The sequence below is a fragment of the Mobula birostris genome, chromosome 1, assembly GCF_030028105.1.
Source record: "Mobula birostris isolate sMobBir1 chromosome 1, sMobBir1.hap1, whole genome shotgun sequence".
In the NCBI taxonomy this organism is placed as follows: Eukaryota; Metazoa; Chordata; class Chondrichthyes; order Myliobatiformes; family Myliobatidae; genus Mobula; species Mobula birostris.
In genome coordinates this window covers 75,758,142-75,776,805 of record NC_092370.1, presented here as the reverse complement: position 1 = coordinate 75,776,805, position 18,664 = coordinate 75,758,142, and the positions used below count along the sequence as shown (strand labels likewise).

Here is an 18,664-nt window from a genome sequence, read left to right as displayed (position 1 = left end):
ACTAAATCTTGGTCTATGTAACAATAATAAATCAATTATCAGTTATACTTCCAACATCTTCCAAGGATCAGAATCAGGTTGTGAAATTTGTTGTCTTGGAGCAGCAACAGAATTCAATACATAAAAATTACTACAGGTTAGAAGAAGAATATATACAAATAAATAAATAGTGCAAAGAGAGAGCAAACTGGTGAGGTGGTGTTCAGAGACCACTCAGAAATTTGATGGTGGAGAGGAGGAAGTTGTTCCTAAAATGTTGAGTGTGCATCTTCAGGCTCCTGTCCCTCCTCCCTGATGGTAGCAATGAGAAGACATGTCCAGGATGGTGATGCTTCCAGGATTTGAGGGACTGGGTTATGGAGAAAGGTTGAGCAGGTTGAGATATTTTTCATTGGCACATAGGAGAGCGAGAGGTGATCTTCTAGAGGTGTATAAAATGAGTGGGCGGAGGTGGGGGCATAGATAGAATGAATGCACTCAGTCTTTTATACAGGGTTGAGGAATCAAAAACTAGAGGGCATAGGTTTACAATGAGAAGGATTTTACAACTTGATGGTCAACTTTTTAATACAAAGGCTGGCACGTAAGTGGAATCAGCTGCCAGAGGAGGAGGTTGAGGCAGGTACAATAACAACTTTGAAAAGAGTTACAAACACAAGAAAATCTGCAGATGCTGGAAATTCAAGCAACACACACAAAATGCTGGTGGAATGCAGCAGGCCAGGCAGCATCTATAGGAAGAAGTACAGTCTCGACCTGAAACGTTGACTGTACTTCTTCCTATAGATGCTGCCTAGCCTGTTGCATTCCGCCAGCATTTTGTGTGTGTTGCTTTAAAATAGTTGGACAGGTACCTGAATTGCAAAGGTTTGGAAGGTTATGGGCCAAATGCGAGCTTGGAAGAGGGAAGATAGCTGATATAAAAAGGTGGGGGAGAGGATTGGAACAAGAGTTGGCACGTGATACGTGGATCAAGCTGAGTGCGGGGGAAAGGCAGATGAGGAGTGGCAACAAGAGGTGGAAATGACCAAGGGTGGAAGAAGAATGATAGGAGAGGACAGTGGAGCATGGAATAGAGGGAAGGAGCTGAGGAGGGGAACTGGTGGGAGGAGTGTGTGGGTGATGGGCAGTTGGAGATAGAGATAGATAGCGGGAGAAAAACAGATGAATAGCTGACTGCTAGTACCAGTTCTGTACCAAGAGACGTTGCTGAAGTGTTTGGAATAGGCCGCCTTGCTTTAGCCAAAATCAGATCTTTTCAGTGTTTCCAGTGAATGTGGATCAGTGTTACACGTAGATAGATATCACTCAGACCCAAACAGTCTCCTGAGAATTTCCACACATACAGAGCTAACTCCATATATCACAACCCCTTACTCCACACTCTTTAATAACTTGCAAAATGTATAATCAATATATTTCATTCCTCATTCACAAACGTTGCTGTTGTACCTGCTTCAACCATTTTGGCAGCTTGTTTCATATACTGACCACTCTGTGTGTAGAGAAGTTGCCCCTCGGCTCCCCTTTTTAATCTCTCCCTCTCACCTTAAACCTATGCTTTTTTAGCTTTTCCCCTGGGAAAAAGGCTGCGTGCATTCACCATTGAGTGTTTAAAAGACACTTGGACGGGTACGTGGAGAGGAAAGGTTTCGAGGGAACTGTCAAGTACAGGCAAATGGGACTAGCTTACAGGGGCATCTTGTCCAGCATGGATGAATTGGGCTGAAACCCTTTACCTTTCATACCAAAGTCTTAATTGGACCATTTAATAAAAAAAACTACAGATGGTGGAAATCTAAAATAAAATCACAATCCTCCCCCACTATCCAGGCCACCTACAAGAGGCAGTGCCCCAAGAAGGCAGCAACCACCATTAAGGATCCTTACCATCTAGAACACATCTAGATGGTGACCTTTTAATCAGTTGTGAGGGGTAATTCCTGTACTATAGCAAATAGTAAGAAAATAAGGAATGTGGATGAGTGGGGGATCTAGGGTTCCTAGGGTATAGCTCTTTGAAGGTGGCAATTCAAGATAGGAGGGTGGTGAAGATGGTGTACAGGTATAAGATGGGGCATAGAATGTGAAAGTTGGGATATTATGTTACACTGTTTAGACTACATTTGGCGTATTGTCAAAGTTCTGGTCATTACACTACAGGAAGGGTGTGATCACACTGGAAAGGGAGCAGAGGAGATTCAGTAGGATGTTGCCTGACTTGGAGGATATTAGCCATGGGGGGACTGTGAATAGATAGGGCTTGTTTTCCCTGGATTGACTGAGACTGGGGGATGACCCGATCGAGGTTTATAAGATTAGGAAAGATATAGAAGAGTTAAAGAGTCGAAGGCTTTTTCTCTTACTATGGGTATCAAAAACAAGCAGGCAGAGGTTTAAGGTGAGGGGGAGAGATTTAAAGGAGATCTGAGGGACGTTTGTTTTACACAGAGAGTAGTTGATATTTGGAACACACTGCCAGAGGAGACGGTGGAATCAGCCAGAGTAGCTATGTTTAAGGGACACTTAGGCACTCGGATAGGCAAGGCATAGAAGGACATGGTCCTAATTGGGGCAAATGGGTTAGGTGCCCATGGGAAGAAGGTCAGTATGGACATGGTGGCTGAAGGGCCTGTTTCTGTGCTGTATGACTCCATGACTCTGTGCTTTTCTGTTTTTATTTCTTAATCATGTACAATTGATCAGGAAGTAACCTTAGAGAAAAAAATAGTTAAATTATTTTCATACAACCAATCGTCACCTTAATAGCTTCTAATGCGATGGAATTGATTTTGTTAATATCTTCAGCTTTTTTGGTTAAGTTTGCTGCTTCATTCATTGACTCTTGAAGATCCATTAGTTTGGCCAGATATGAACTTAATGCATCCTTTATATCAGTGGCAAGCAATTTGTTCTTGTCGATATTTTTTAACAGGGTATTCTTAATACGATCAAGCACTGTGAGATTATAAACAAAGAACTTTGGTTACAAGGCAACAGATAACACAAAAGTAAAACAAAGCAGTTCAAGCAGACACTATCCAGCTCACAGGGTAGAGAGTATTACATACTGTATTCATAATACAGCAACATTCACAAAATGTCATCCTGAAGAACTTCCTTATTGATTGGTTTGCCTGCATTTATTGTCCATTCTTATCTGGATCATGGGCCACATGGTATGACAGGCCAGAGTATGTAATAACAACCATTGCCCATTCTTGGTAAACCCTTTCGAATCCCCAGCTGCTGTGGTGGGACTTGAACACATCACTGGGTCCACACACCCAACCTCTGTATGTGAGATCAGTAATTCAACTAACCACACGAGAAAGCAGGAGCAAGAGTAGGCCACTTGGCCCCTCAAGCCTGTCCTACCATTTCATGTCATCATGGCCTTGCCACTTCTTCTGTGGCAGACCCACGCACCTCTCAGTTCGCCAATTATTTATCTAGCTCCACTTCAGTACCTCTAATGGTCTGAAACTCACTCGCCCTCATATTAATAGTGGCTCCTTGATGCCCGGAAATTATATACAATATCCCAGAAATCAATTTTTTGAGAGCGAGTGAGCGAGAGAGAGAGAGAGAGAGAGCGAGCGCAAGACAGCGCGGGAGAGCAAGCACGAGAGCGACCACGAGAGAGACAGCAAAAGAGCGAGTGCCTCTATGGCAGAGTGTTCCAAAAAAAGAAAATATAAAACGTACGTCACCCCAGACGTACCCCTGCCTAATAGGGGTCAAAAATAATGACAGTGTTGCTCGCTGCACTGTTTGCAACAGTGAATTTTCCATTGCCCATGGTGGGTTAAGACTGTAAAGGACATGTTGAGGTGAGTTTAACAGGTGTCATTCATTCATTAGCATAGCTAATGTTATTTAAACTAGCTGGCTGGCTGCTAAGGAGCCACTCTATTGCAGACATCCCACCTCTCCCGCAAGTCTCCCGCAAATTGATGATGCTACCTCCCTGAAATGAGTTTTTGCAGGGTGGGATGTCTGAGAATGATATGTCCTGATGTGGGAAAATGGGAATAGTGTAGATGGATAAAGAGGGCAGCATGGATATGTTGGGCTGAAGGACCTGCTTCTATGTTGTACAACATTATGACCTTCGGCTCTTTGAGTAAGCTCAACATTGAACTCAACTGGGCCTTCAGCCAATCAGCAACTCTGAAGAAAGGTGATCAGAAACACTTTGGTTGATGCATAGGAGGAGTTGCAGTTCTTACATCTCTCTGACTCGGTCTTCTCTCTTTCAGCCACTTCCTTCTCTTTATCAAAGTTGAGGTTTCTCATCTCATTGAGCATTCGTTCAACCTCAGCCAATTTCTGCGCACTGGTCCCTGAGTCAATGGTGTTCAGCTTCTTAATGAGATCTGAAATGGAAAAGAAACAGTGGAGGAGGATTCCTTTCTCATTCAGTTTTTGAAAACATTTCATTCTAATGCGGTGTGAAAATAACCAGTTCCTGCAACTCTTGCCAAACCCCGATTATACTACTGCTCTGGCACTTGGCAACTCGTGCCAAGCCCTGATTATAGTGCTGCTCTGGCACTTGACAGCCCTGAGCACTGGAACATTGGAACTGGTATTGGTCTAAGTAGGTCCAAGCTCCACTCCAGAAACTCCAGCACAACACTTGGCACTAAGGGAACCCTGCACTGCCAGGGGTGCCAACTTCCAGATCAAACAGATGTCCCTACTACCATCACATGGTACTTTTTTGAAGTAGGATAGGTTTGGGGAAAGGTCCTCCTTAGATCCTGAGCCAATTATATATATCCCTATTTCCTTGACATAGAAAAAAACCACCTGGCCCATCAAGTCAATGCCAGCTCACAGAGGAATTCCATTCCCCTACTAATATCCCCTGTAATTTACCCTTTCTACATTTCCATCAGTTTCCCCAGATTTTTGCCTCAGTTACACACTAGGGCAACATATATCAGCCAGGTATCCCACCAGTCTTGTCTCTTTGGTTGTGGAAGGAGCACCAAGCAGTCATTACTAATAAGAGATTATCTGGCCATTATTGGAATCTTGCTGTGTACTAATTGGCCCTATAGTGATGCAGCTAGTGGAGCTGCCAGCTCACAGCTCCAGAGATCTGGGTTCAATCCCAATTTCTGGTGCTGTCTGTGTGGAGTTTGCACGTTTTTCCTGTCAATGTGGATTTCCTCTGAGGGCTCCCGTTTCTTCCCATGTCCTAAAGACGTGGGTTGGTGGATTACTTGGCCACTGTGAATTGTGTCCAGTACGTGGCTGAGTTGGACCGTGTTTCCATGAGTCTGATTGGCTGTTACTTTCCCTAATGTACTTCACAAGAACCTCATTGAATGTGAAACTCTTCAAGACATCAGGGGAGCTGAAATTTAACAGCAATATAAAAGTCTCCTCTCCCCTCATATCCCAGATCCACAGAGGGTTACCCTGACCTTCCTCCTTCCTCAGGAATCAGCTTACCTGAGATGGCAGACACCACATTTTCGATATTGGTCAGCATCTCTCGCGCCTCTCGTGTGGTCTCATCGATCGACGTAAGCAGCTGCTGGGTGCTGCGGGAATTCTTTTCTGCCTGGAGATAACACATTGTTGGGTCTTAGCACATGTGGCTGGAAACTGGAGCAACACAAAACACTGGAGGAACTCACTGGGCCAGGCAGCATTTGTGGGAGGGGGGAATGGACAATTGACGCTTTGGGTCGAGACTCTTCATCTGGACTGAGAGATAGTGGGGAGATAGTCAGTGTAAAGAGGTGAGGAGGAAGGGTGGGACAAGAGCTGGCAGGTGATGGGTGGATCCACCTGAGGATATGTGATAGGCAGATGGAGGAGGGGAGATTAGGAATAGCAACAGACCACCATTTACAGTCCTTTGCCAACTCCACCAATCACCTCCTGTAGATGGTGGAATCTGACAGGAGAGGAAGGTGGAGCATGGAACCAAATAAAGGATGTTTGGAAGGCAGATGGGAACAGTGGGGGAAGGGACCCATTGGGAGGGGTGTGCAAGTGATTGGCAGATGGAGAGGGGAAAGAAACGGGGTGATAGAGTCTGGGTGGATTAGGAGAGTGAAAATACTTATTATTTATTTTGGCGATTCAGCATAGAGGAGGTCCTTCTGACCCTTTGAGCCATGCTGCCCTAGCAACTCCTGACAAACCCCATCAAGCCTAACCTAATCACAGGACAATTTACAATGACTAATTAACCTACCCGCTGCATCTTCGGACCGTGGGACGCGGAGAAAACCCACACAGTCCACGGGGAGGTCATACAGAGGCTCGTTACGTAACGGCGCCAGGATTGAACTCTGAAATCTGGGAAGCCTCGAGCTGTAATAGCATTGTGCCAACTGCTACGGCAGAGACGGGACAGTCAATGCAAGCTGGAAACAGTGCTGGGTTTGCCACAGAGAAAATGAACTATGGGCCGGTGGTCCCACCTAGATCCAAGCACAACCCTTAACAGACAGTCCAGGTTGTGGTAGCCCCCCAGGCCAGGCACCATGATTGTGCACAGGAGAAAATCCCTCTTTCCTAACGTTTTTCCAAGTCCTTTCTGGAAGCTCCTGAATAACCTGCTTCTACTGCTCGCTCAGACGGTGCATCACCAGTTCTAGCTGCTGGGTAATTCCTCTCCTGTGTTCCCACAGATTTCTTCAAACCTGTGCCCTCCATGACCTATGGCTTGTTCAAACCTTCCCAACTTCCAGATCCTATCCAAACTGCTCTGGCAAGAATTTCTCTAGAACTTTACACTTCAATAAAGCTTTTCTCTTTGGAGCAATGGAGGATAAGAGGTAACTTGATAGAGATGTACAAGATGATAAGAGGTATTGATAGAATGGACAGCCAGAGATATTTTCCCTGGGCAGTAATAGTTAATAATGAGAGGGCACAGTTTTAAGGTGATTGAAGGAAAGTATATGGGGGACATGAGGAATTCTGCAGATGCTGGAAATTCAAGCAACACACATCAAAGTTGCTGGTGAACGCAGCAGGCCAGGCAGCATCTCTAGGAAGAGGTACAGTTGACGTTTCAGGCTGAGACCCTTCGTCAGGACTCGGCCTGAAACGTCGACTGTACCTCTTCCTAGAGATGCTGCCTGGCCTGCTGCGTTCACCAGCAACTTTGATGTGTGTTGCAAGTATATGGGGGATGTTAGAGGCAAGTTTTTTTTTTAAACAAAGAGAGTGGTGGGTGCGTCAAATGCACCACCATGGCTGGTGGTAGAGGCAGATACATTAGGGAGATGTGGAAGACTCTTGGATAGGCACATGAAGGAAAGAAAAATGGAGGGCTATGTGGGAGGGAAGGGTGAGATTGATTTTGGAGAATGCTATAAGGTCATTTTAACATCAAGGGCCGGAGGGCTTGTACTGTGCTGTAGTGTTCTATGAAGGTTCTGCCTTATTTCACCAATATCCTACAGCCTTTTAAAGACAAGTTAAACATTTAAAAACAGGAGAAGATGCTTGCCTTTTCTTCGAGCGCATTAATATCTTGAATGAGATTCATGTTGTCACTCTCCAGGTTGTCAGTCCTTTTCACCTGATCATTAACTATATCTCGATAGTCATCCAGCTCATCCTGAAACAGGGAACAAATTCACCCAGGTACGTCAGTACAACTCCATTTGGGACTTAAGATGCTTTTCTTTGTCATACTTTTTACTTTGAGAGAGTATAAGTTATTCTTGGTCTTTGGATGGCTTTCAAATTTGTTGCACATCACTCAGACACATGCAAATGCACCTCACACACATACACCCACTGTCACAGACTGTCACACACACACACCCACTTTCACAGACTGTCTCTCACACACACACACCCACTGTCACAGACATACACACCTCATCACACGCACACACACCCCCACTGTCACAGACTGTCATACACACACACACATACACCCACTGTCACACACACCCCCACTGTCACAGACTGTCACACACACATACACCCACTGTCACAGACCGTCACACACACAAATACACACACACATACACCCACTGTCACAGACTGTCACACACACACACACCCACTGTCACACACACACATACACCCACTGTCACACACACACATACACCCACTGTCACACACACACACCCACCTCACACACATACAGCCACTGTCACACGCACACACCCACCTCACACACATACATCCACTGTCACAGACTGTCACACACACACACATAGATGCACTCTCATGCACACATACACGTATTCCCTTTTGCACTCACACACACATATACACTCTCACACACAGACACACACACACACTGTCATGCACATTCTCTCTCACACATACTATCCATTCATACAAACACCTTCATAAAAATATACAAGAAAAAAAACTCCCTCTTTCTCTCCCAGACATACACACAACAATCACAAACTTCTTGTTATTAATTGAGAATATTTCAATATTATGATGGCATTTTCCTTAAATGAAGAAATGCACATTAGGTTTTACAATGATGGCAAAAATGTTGCTCTGTGTTGGGTCTCCAAGTAAAGTTTTGAGATGGATGTGAAAATAAGAGCACATATCATTCCAAATGTCACTTCTCGTGCATACCTTGGTTTGTTTTATGGCCTTATCCAAATTGTTCATACGAAGCTGAGTACTGACACTGATGTTTGCATTTTGAATCTGCAGCTTGATTTTTTGAATGTCAGAATCCATCTTGTTCAAGTCAAATAAGAGTGTTTCCACACAGCTGTCGCAAACTGGGAATGAAGAACAGGGACAGAAAAGGGACATTAGCAGAGACACTATATATATCCCTCAACTCTTACCGATTTTTAATCGATGCACCATACAAAGAATCATATCCATATACATCACTGCTTGGTACAGCAACTGCCCTGCTCGTGTCCACATGAAACTGTGGAGAGCCGTGGACACAGCTCAGCACATGCAAACCGATCTCCTCTACATGAGCTCTGTCTGCACTTCTCACTGCTTCAGTAAAGCAGCCAGCAGAGTCAAAGAGCCCTCCCACTCTATGCATTTTCTTGTCTCCCCTCTTCCATGAGGCAGAAGCTATAAAAGCCCGAGGGCATGTACACCAGACTCAAGGACAGCTCCTATCCCACTGTTACAAAACAACAACCCTCTAATATGATAAGTTGTACTTCTGAACTCACAATCCATCTCTTAATGACCATGCACACACTTGTTTACTTGCACCACTACTACATTTCATTTTGCACTGTTATTGGTTTATCTTGTTCTACCTCAATGCACTGTATAAAAACATGATCTGTATGAACAGTATGCAGGACAAGCTTTTCACTGTATTTCCTCCCTGTACATGTGACAAGGAGGAATTTCTTCAGCCAGAGGGAGGTGAATCCATGGAAGTCACTGCCACAGAAGGCTGTGGAGTCCAGGTCATTGGGTATATTTAAAGTGGAGGCTGATAGGTTCTTGATTAGTAAGGGTGTCATAGATTAAGAGGAAAAGGCAGGAGAACGGGGGGTGAGAGGGTATATAAATCAGACGTGATTGAATAGTGGAGCAGACTCAATGGGCAGAATGGCCTCAATTTCCTCCTATGGCTTATGGTCTTAATAGTAAACCAATTCTGTTGAAGGGGAATGCTCTTGTGATGCAAAAGTATCCCCAACCACAAAATAATATTAACTTCTGAATTGTTAGCCTGCAGCTACCGCTGGCTGTATCAGCCAACTGTTGAGTACACAGATATTCTGACTCCAGGTTTTCTGCTGTTAGGGAAATATTTATCTTTAAGTGTTGCTTATTGTGGGCCTTGGGATCTATGACAGTTATTGAGCCCTGAAATGTTGTCACAATAGAAGAAGTACTTATATTAAATTGTAACTAATCGATGAGATACTCGGCTGATGAAATATCATCACAGAGACATACAGCACAAAATGGACCCCCATGTCCATGTGGAGCTTTGTGTCAATTGACACTAATCTATTAGGAGTGTATCCTCCTAATATTTAGCCTATTCAATTATCTGTCTAAATGACCGTAAACATAGCAATTGTATTTGATTTCACCACTTTCTCTGGCAGCACTTTATCATCCATTCTCTGTATAAAAAATAGAGTTTACCCCTCACCCCTTTAAAACTCCTTCCTCTCACCTTAAACCCATGCCTTTTGTTTTGATACTCCTACCACATGAAAAAGCTTCTGACTATCTACACAATGCCTCTCATCATCTTATATACTTCAACCAATGATATTAAGCCTGATTCTGATTGATTCTTCAACCTCCAGGGAAAAAAGGCCCAGCCTATCCAATCCCTCCCCATCACTAAAGTCCTCCAATCCAGGCAATATCCTTCTGCATGTTCTCTGTACTCTCTCCCGTACAACCACATCCTTCGTATGGTGTGGTGATTAGAATGCACACAATGCTCCAAATGTGGCCAAACCCGTGTTTGGTAAAGTTACAATATAATGTCCTAACTCTTTCATTCTGAGCTTGGGACTTGGTCACAGTGATGAATGATGGGGAACAGGAAGAGGATTGGGAACAACTGATGGTCTGGGCAAATGCATCACGCTCAATGACAAAGTTATTCAATAAACCCTACTCCTCCTTCTATGTATCCTTCCAGTGTTTTATCAATTACTTATTAATGGTTCCCACTGAATCTACTTTGACCAATATTCAGTACATCCTGTAGAGTCAGACAGTCAAACAGCATAGAAACAGGCCCTTCAGTCCAACCGGTCCATGCCAACCAAGATTCCCATCCACGCTAGTCCCATTTGCCTACATTTGACCCTCTTACCCTTTCTAGACAGGTACTAAGTGCCTTTTAAATGTTAAGATACCTGCTTCAATATACTGACCATGCTCTGGGTGAAAAAGTGGCTCCTCAGATTCCTATTAAATCTCTTTCCCTTTTCCTTAAATCTGTACCCTCTATTTCTTGATTTCCCAAACCTGGGAAAAAAATTATGTGCATTGACCCTATCTATGCCCCTCATGATCTTATACATCTCTATAAGATCACCCTTCACTCTCCTATACTCACAAATCAGGGCGTAAAGGAAGACTTGGGGTAATGACTGGCATCTGGTGGCTCTAGCCCCTCTCAGCCTCCCCTCCCCAGAAATGCCAGAAGCCAGGACAGAGCTGATGAGATTAGTTACTCACTGTCACACTTTTCATCAGAACTGGTATCTTTCGGTTCCTCGTTTGTACAGTCTGTGAAGAGACAAAACACATTAATGAGTCGAGTGTGTCATGGACATTAAGAAGAAAACAATGATTGTAGGGATTCTAAGGAGAGAGACAAAAAAAGGAATACTTTAAGCAATGACCATGTTTACTTGTTCCTGTTTAATACAGTGGCACAATACTGAAACACAATTCAGAAAGAAAACAGCCCTTTGAGTTCGTGCTGACCATCAGCCACCCATTCAAACAAATCCTACGTTAAGCTCAATTTGTTTTTATTCTTACCACGTCAATTCACCACCCCTCCTGCCAGATTCTACCATTCACCTACACATAGCGGACCCACGCAGCCACAGGGAGAATGTGGCAAACTCCACACAGACAGCACCAGAGGTCAGAATCAAACCTGGGTCTCTGCCAATGCAAGTACACTCACAAAGTTTAACAGACACAGACAAGTACATGAACAGGAATGACTGAGAAGAATATCGGACAAACACAGGCAAATGGGGTAGCTAACTTGGCCAGCATTGATGAGCAATGCACACAAAATGCTGCAGGAACTCAGCAGGCCAGGCAGCATCAATGGAAAAAAGTACAGTTGACGTTTCAGGCTGAGACCCTTCAGCACCGTTGATGGGCTGGGCAGTAGGGCCTGTATCCATGTAGTTTGACTCTATGACTAACTGTGCCACTATTCAATGCCTATTTTGGATTAGAGCTGTGCCAGAGTTGTCCTTTGCAAACCATTAGGTGAAAGCATGTGGCCTGCAGCTCCATGCATCTGTGAGGTGGATCAGTGAGGGAACAGCTGGGACCTTACTGCCCAATCCATCTCCTTAACTAGCAGAGTTACAGACTGAGGAAGAAACAAAGGAATAAGGGTGGATGGGGGCTACAAATCTCAGGGCTCATGTCATAGATGAAAATTAATGTGCAATTTAACATATCAATTTAATGTACGAAGAGTGTTTGATGGCTCTGGAGTTTAAAAGAATGATGGTGGGTCTCATTGAAACCTACCAAATATTGGAAGGCCGAGATAGAGTGTATGTGGAGAGGATGTTTCTAATAGAGGGAGAGTTTGGTATCAGAGGGCACAGCCCCAGAATAGAAGGACATTCAATAGAATCCATTGCCACAGATGGCTGTGGAGGACAAGTTATTGGGTATATTTAAAGCACAGATTGACAGGTTCTTGATTAGCAAGGGTGTCAAAGATTACAGGGAGAAGGCAGGAGAATGAGCTTGACAGGGAAAATAAGTCAGCCATAGACGCTATTAAAGAGACAGCAACCCAAGCCCAGTTCTGCTGCTGTCAGTAAGGAGTTTATACATTTTCCCCAACCATGTGGGTTTCCTCTGGGTGTTCTGGTTTCCTCCAACATCATCTTTATTCACCATTTCCATTCACATTATTAGGAAATTGCTGTGGTGTGTTGGTGCTGCATGTAACAAAAGTGACAATATTCAACAATAAAGAATTATATAAAAATAAAGTTAGAAGCACTAATTTAGAATAAAATGTACATATATACCAGCATGCATTTACAACGTAAACAGCTTTATGAGAAGTGGTTTAAAGTGTTTACAGTGCAGTGAGGTAATAGATAGAGGCGGGAGGGGAAAGGTTGATGAGTTTAACTGCCCAGGGGAGGAAACTTTTAAGGAGGCATGAAGTTTTTTTTAAACAGCTCTATTGTGCTTTCCCAACATGGGAATGCACATCCCATAGAGGGGTTAGTAGGTATCATTGGGCTGGAAGGGCCTGTTAGTCTGCTGTATCTCTAAATTAATAAATAAAAAGATCCAAGGACGACGACAAGGTTAATTGGGAAGTCTTATATCATATTTCAGATTTCTCCCACAGGAAAGATGCGGTGAATTGGAAGATAAAAAGATGATACAAGCGAACCATTCAATAGTTTTATAGATTGAAGCTGTCCTTGAGCCCAGCGGTATGTGCCTTCAGGATTTTGTACCTTCTGCTCACAGGGAGGGCGGAGGAGGAGTGAGAATGTCCATTTGAGAGGCATGGGTTAATGCAGGAAAGCAGTGCTGAGATAGATCAGTCATGATCGTAATGTGTGACGGTACAGGCACAAGGGGCCAAATAGTCTCCTGCTCCTGTCTTTAGTGCTGTGTGCCGCACTTACCTTTGCAATTGTTGCACTGTCCTGTTAGGGGGTCACAGCTGCTCGAGTCTGCATTGCTGCACTGACATTTCCGACATTTGCTACCAATCTCCACTGGGTTCCCAAAGTAACCGGGAGCACACCTGTGGGTAACATTAACCATAAGCTCATGCAACCTGTCCGTCTTGGCACAAACTCCCTGTCTACCCTGGGCAGGTGGAGCAGTATTGGGGAGCTAACATCTCACATCAGTTCAGATTGTCAGAACAGAACAGGGGCAGGAGTGGACACACAGAGTAACTGCAAACAGTAAAAATCAGGAGTAACACTCACAAGAAATGATGGAGGAACTCAGCAAGACAGGTAGCATCTAAGAAGGGAAACACCACCCCCTCAGCTAATATGTTCCAGATGCCAACCACCCTCTGGGAGAAAAAGAAAGTCTTTCTCAAATCTCCTCTAAAGCTGTCGTCCTAAACCTGGTCCCTCTAGTCAAGTGCACCATCGAGATACATCTCAGTTTGGTACGGCAACTGCTCTGTCTGTGGCCACAAGAAACTGCACAGACTCGTGGACACGGCTCAGCACATCACTGAAACCAGCCAACCCTCCATGGACTCTGTTTACATTTCCTGCTGCCTGGGTAAAGCAGCCAGCGTAATCAAAGACCCACCCACCCTGATCATTCTCTCTTCTTCCCCTTCCCATCATGGTTCTACTCTGATGTTATACCATTGAGTTGTTTCCCAGTTGAATAGGGTGGACTCTTGACCTCACAGTTTACCTTGTTATGAACTTGCACATTATTTGTCTGCCTGATCTGCACTTTCTCTGTAATTGTAATACTTTATTCTGCATTCTATTAATGCATTCTTTGAATGAATTGATCTGTATGAACAGTATGCAAGACAAGTTTTTCCACTGTAACAGTAATGACTAATTTACCAAGTTTGCTAATATCCACTTTATCTGTGCTCCCGATAGTTTCTCACACCACTTGGGTGCCCTTCAACCTTCTCCGCTCCAAGGAAAGCAATCCCAGACTCTCCAAACCATACTCATAACTGGAGTTCTGCTCCAGGAACATCCTGGTGAACCTCCCATGTCAGGTGCAATCATGTCCTTCCCATGGTGCGGTGACCAGATGTGCAGGCGGCGTTTCAGCTGCGGCCTAACAAGAGTTTTATAACTTTGACTGTCCTCTTATTCGAAGATTAGAGACCAACCTCTCACATCTTGTCCCGGTGTAGCCCGTTCTACACGAACACTTCATGGCACCTGCGACCTCATCACAATGTGTGGCAAAGCTGTGGTGGAAAGTAAGTTATAGGTCACCAATAAAACAGGATGATATTGAATTACTGTTTCAGTGTTCAGTTCTGTGGTCCTTACTTGTTGGAGGGATGTGTGTGTGGACAAGCACAGGGGCTGCAGACACCCTGGGCAGCATTTCCATAGAAACCCACTTGACATCGTTCACAGTGATCCCCTTCAGTATTATGTTGACAGTCCTGTAACAGAAGGGAACAACAGTTTAGCTCAGGATAATGGCCACTGAACTCACTGAGTATAGCACGGGAACAGGCCCTTCTGAAGTGAACATACATAGAACACGCTGTAGACCAGAACAGTACAGTTCAGGCCCTTTGGCCCACGATGATGTGCCAACATCTTAACCTACTCCGAGATCAATCTAACACCCCACTCCCACATAGCTCTCCGTATTTCTTTCATCCGTGCACCTTATACCCTGTAACAATATCTTAAATGCCTCCAAAGTATCTGCTTCTAACACTTCCCCCGGCACCTGTCACTCTGTGTAAAAAAAACTACCGCCGACATCTGCCCCTGATACTTACCTCCAACCACCTTAAAATTATGAACACAGAATACTCTGCAGATGCTGGGGTCAAAGCAACACGCACAACACGCTGGAGGAACCCAGCAGGTGGGGCAGCATCCATGGAAAAGGCAGATTCCACAGGTGCTGCCCAACCTGCTGAGTTCCTTCAGCGTGTTGTGCGTGTTACCTTAAAATTATGCCCTCTTATATTAGCTCTTGCCACCCTGGGAAAAAGGTGAAGGCTGTTACCTCTACTTATGCTTCTTATCGTCCTGTATACCTCTATCTGATGTAATCCTACATGATGTAAATCTCTTCAACCTGTATACGATGATCCCTCAATTCCTGGTATATTGATGTGTCTATCTGAATCCCCTTAAACATCACTATCGCCATTCTTCCTCCACCACCCGACAGTCCATTCCAGGCACCCACCACTATTGTCTTGCACATCTCCCTTAGTCACTCCTCCCATCATCTTAAGTACGTGTATTCTAGTATTAGACATGTGCATCCCGGGGAAAAAAGATTCTGACTATCCTATCTACACTTCTCATAATTTTACAAACTTTTATCAGATCTCCTCTCCCCCTCCGTCACTCCAGAGAAAACAATCCAAGTTTGTCCAGCCTCTCTTTATAGCTCAAATCTCCATTTCAGACAGTGAACCTAATCTGTACCCTCTCCAAAGCCTCCACATCCTTCCTACATGGGACGGACACAATTGCATGGACTTTCCCACCTGTGGCCTTTCAAAGTTTTATACATCTTCAGCATGACTTCCTGACTAAAGGACTAAAAAGCTGAGAAATACTCAACAAATACTAGCAGCATCCGTGAAGAGTGGATCAGCTACCATAAACCAACCAACCTACATACACGAGAGGCTAAAGGTCAACAGAGTAGGGGGCGGTGTAGGATATGTGGCAATCAATAATGGACAGAGAGCATAAGTGTTCACCATCTTTGATCAGAATTGGCTGGACCACTCTGTAAGTATTTCAAAAGTCTTGGTTTAGAATCCGAGCAGCCAGAAAGCAGTCAGTCGTGAGGAGGTTACCGTGGCCAGGAAGCCACACAGTGGCACAATGGGTAAAGCCATTGCCTCCACTCCAGAGAGAGGGGGCTCTCTATAAAAATTGGTGAAGGCTGACAGGGACATGCCAAATTTCTTTAGCTCCTCTGGAAGTAGAGACACTGGTGAGCCTTCTTGGCCATGGTTCGGCCAGGACAGGCTACTGGTGATGTACACTCCTCGGAACTTCAAGCTCTCAGCCATTTTGACCTCAGCGTGATTGATGTAGACAGGATGAAACTGAAATGTGACATTGATGCTGCAGTTTTAAGTTCATTAGTCTATGCAGGACTATGGGAAAGAACTGGGAAGTGGGAATCAATGGGTAATTTGCTCAGCCTGAAGGGGAGGCTGAGTCTGATGCAACAGCACTAACAAGACTAGACATATACCAGAGAGACGGGGGCCCATCTCTTCTAACAGCTATCACTGACATGCAGGGCCAAATGGCCTTTGTGTGTGTGCTATAGGATTCTATTTGTTACTATTTGTCAAATGAGAATATAGAGTCACACAGCCACAGAGTAATACAGCATGGATTCAGGCCATTTGGCCCAACCAATCCATGCTGACCAAGGTGCCTAACCAGCTAGTCCCAATGTTCTGCATTTGGCCCATATCCCTCTAAGGCCTGTCCCTCCAAGTGCTACTTAAATGATACTACTGTACTTGCCTCAACCATTTCCTCTGGCAGCTTGTTCCATGTATTCACCACCCTCTCCATGAAAAACTTGCCCCTCGGGTCCCTTTTAAAATCTTACCCCTCTCACCTTATATCTATGCCCCTAGACTTGGACTCCCCTACCCTCAGGAAAAGTCTGTTACTTTTTGCCTTCCATATTTTTAAACACTGTACATTCTCATTCTCCTACGTTCCAAGGAATAATGACCAAGTCTGGCCAACTTCTCCATATAACTCGGGTCCTATGGTTCTGGCATATTCTCGTAAATCTTTTCTACTAAGTACAAAAGCTGTGAAAAGTACATTAATTATCAGGAGAAATTCCAAATAAAAGCAGCATAAAAAAAATCTTAGTGCTCCAGGTCACGACTGCATGTCACCACTCATTCCTGGTCCAATCCCTGCTCTCAGGCTGTGTAGACATGTTTCACTTCGTTAGGAGGGAGTGGGATACAAGCAGGAGGATTACAAATTAAAATCTTTAAACTCTGCCCAAAGAAAAGATAAACAATTCTTTTTAATGTGATGTCCTCTCATTCTACTGAGCGCTGTAGCAGCTTTTAAAATGAACTTCAGGTGTTTTCTCTCTGTCTTGGTTTTTCAGGATCTGATGTCACTGGCAAACCCAGCTTCTACCACCCATGCTGCCAAGTGGTATATGGGAGTGCCTGAGGACACTTAAGAACTATAGCAGATGTTCACATTAATCTGTGTTATTCACACTATGAAGACTAATAACTGGACACTCCCATTTTATTCAACTGTAACATTTAAGAGTAATTTGGATGGGAGGGATTTGGAGGGATATGGTCCAGGTGCAGGGACTGCAAATGGGACTAAGCAGAAGGCCAGGTTAGCATGGACTGGTTGGGCTGAATGGCCTGTTTCTGTGATGCAGTGCTCTATGGCTCTTTTTCTGAAAGTGCAGGATTCAGTGTAGAGTCCTGAGGGCTGTAACGTGACCAGACAGAAACTGATGAGCCGCTCCTCGAGCTTGCATTGGACTTGGTTGGAAGAAAGGAGGTGGTAAGGAAGAGGCCAGATAGGACAGCTGGGAAAGTAAAATTACTTCATGAAGGAATCCTGGAATCTGAATTGAAGAGTAGATGCAGATTCAATTGTCCCATTTAAGAGGGGTTTGAATAGGTACATGGATGGAAGGGATATGGAGGGATATGGTCTGGGTGCAAATAGATGGGACTAAGCCAAAGATCAAGTCGACATGAATCTAGATGGGCTAAAGTGTCTGTTTCTGTGCCGTTGTACTCTGACTCTTTAGACTATATATTCTTTATCAAAGTTTACTTTCTTCATATAACTTTCTTTTAATAATGCTTTCCCTTAGCAAAGATGTCTAAAAATTAGTGGGCATCAGATTGTGGTAAAGGTTTAGAGGGGATTTAAGAAAGAACTCTTGTACCAGAGGGTCATTGTAATCAGGAATGCACTGTTTGATGGGGTGTTGGAGGCAGACTCATACAACACTGAAGGATCTAGCTGAGCCCTTGAATGATTAAGGCACAGAAGGCTATCACCAAGTGCTGGCAACTGGGATGAGTGTACACAACTACTTGATGATCTGCATGGACACGGTGGGCCAAAGGGCCTGATTCTGTGCTGTGTGACTTCAGAGTACTTACTGTGAATGGTTCGCACAATTAATTAATCTCCTTTGACAAACATTCAAATAAATTAATCTCCACAGTCTCACTTAAAGGCATTCAGATCAATTATATTGCAATATT

The 18,664-nt window shown here is 44.2% G+C and overlaps 1 protein-coding gene across 2 annotated transcripts in view; it reads right to left on the bottom strand.

Moving 5' to 3' along the window:
- LOC140197350 (laminin subunit alpha-3-like) overlaps nucleotides 1-18,664 on the bottom strand; it is a 320,231-nt gene that overhangs the window by 45,474 nt on the left and 256,093 nt on the right. For both annotated transcript variants that reach the window (XM_072257303.1, XM_072257312.1), the window contains 9 exons: nucleotides 14,712-14,830; nucleotides 14,546-14,626; nucleotides 13,341-13,462; nucleotides 11,161-11,211; nucleotides 8,593-8,744; nucleotides 7,487-7,597; nucleotides 5,467-5,578; nucleotides 4,233-4,379; nucleotides 2,762-2,958 (listed from right to left, as the gene is read on the bottom strand). In XM_072257303.1, the coding sequence (XP_072113404.1) occupies nucleotides 2,762-2,958; nucleotides 4,233-4,379; nucleotides 5,467-5,578; nucleotides 7,487-7,597; nucleotides 8,593-8,744; nucleotides 11,161-11,211; nucleotides 13,341-13,462; nucleotides 14,546-14,626; nucleotides 14,712-14,830 (1,092 nt within the window). The remainder of the gene's footprint in view (nucleotides 1-2,761; nucleotides 2,959-4,232; nucleotides 4,380-5,466; nucleotides 5,579-7,486; nucleotides 7,598-8,592; nucleotides 8,745-11,160; nucleotides 11,212-13,340; nucleotides 13,463-14,545; nucleotides 14,627-14,711; nucleotides 14,831-18,664) is intronic.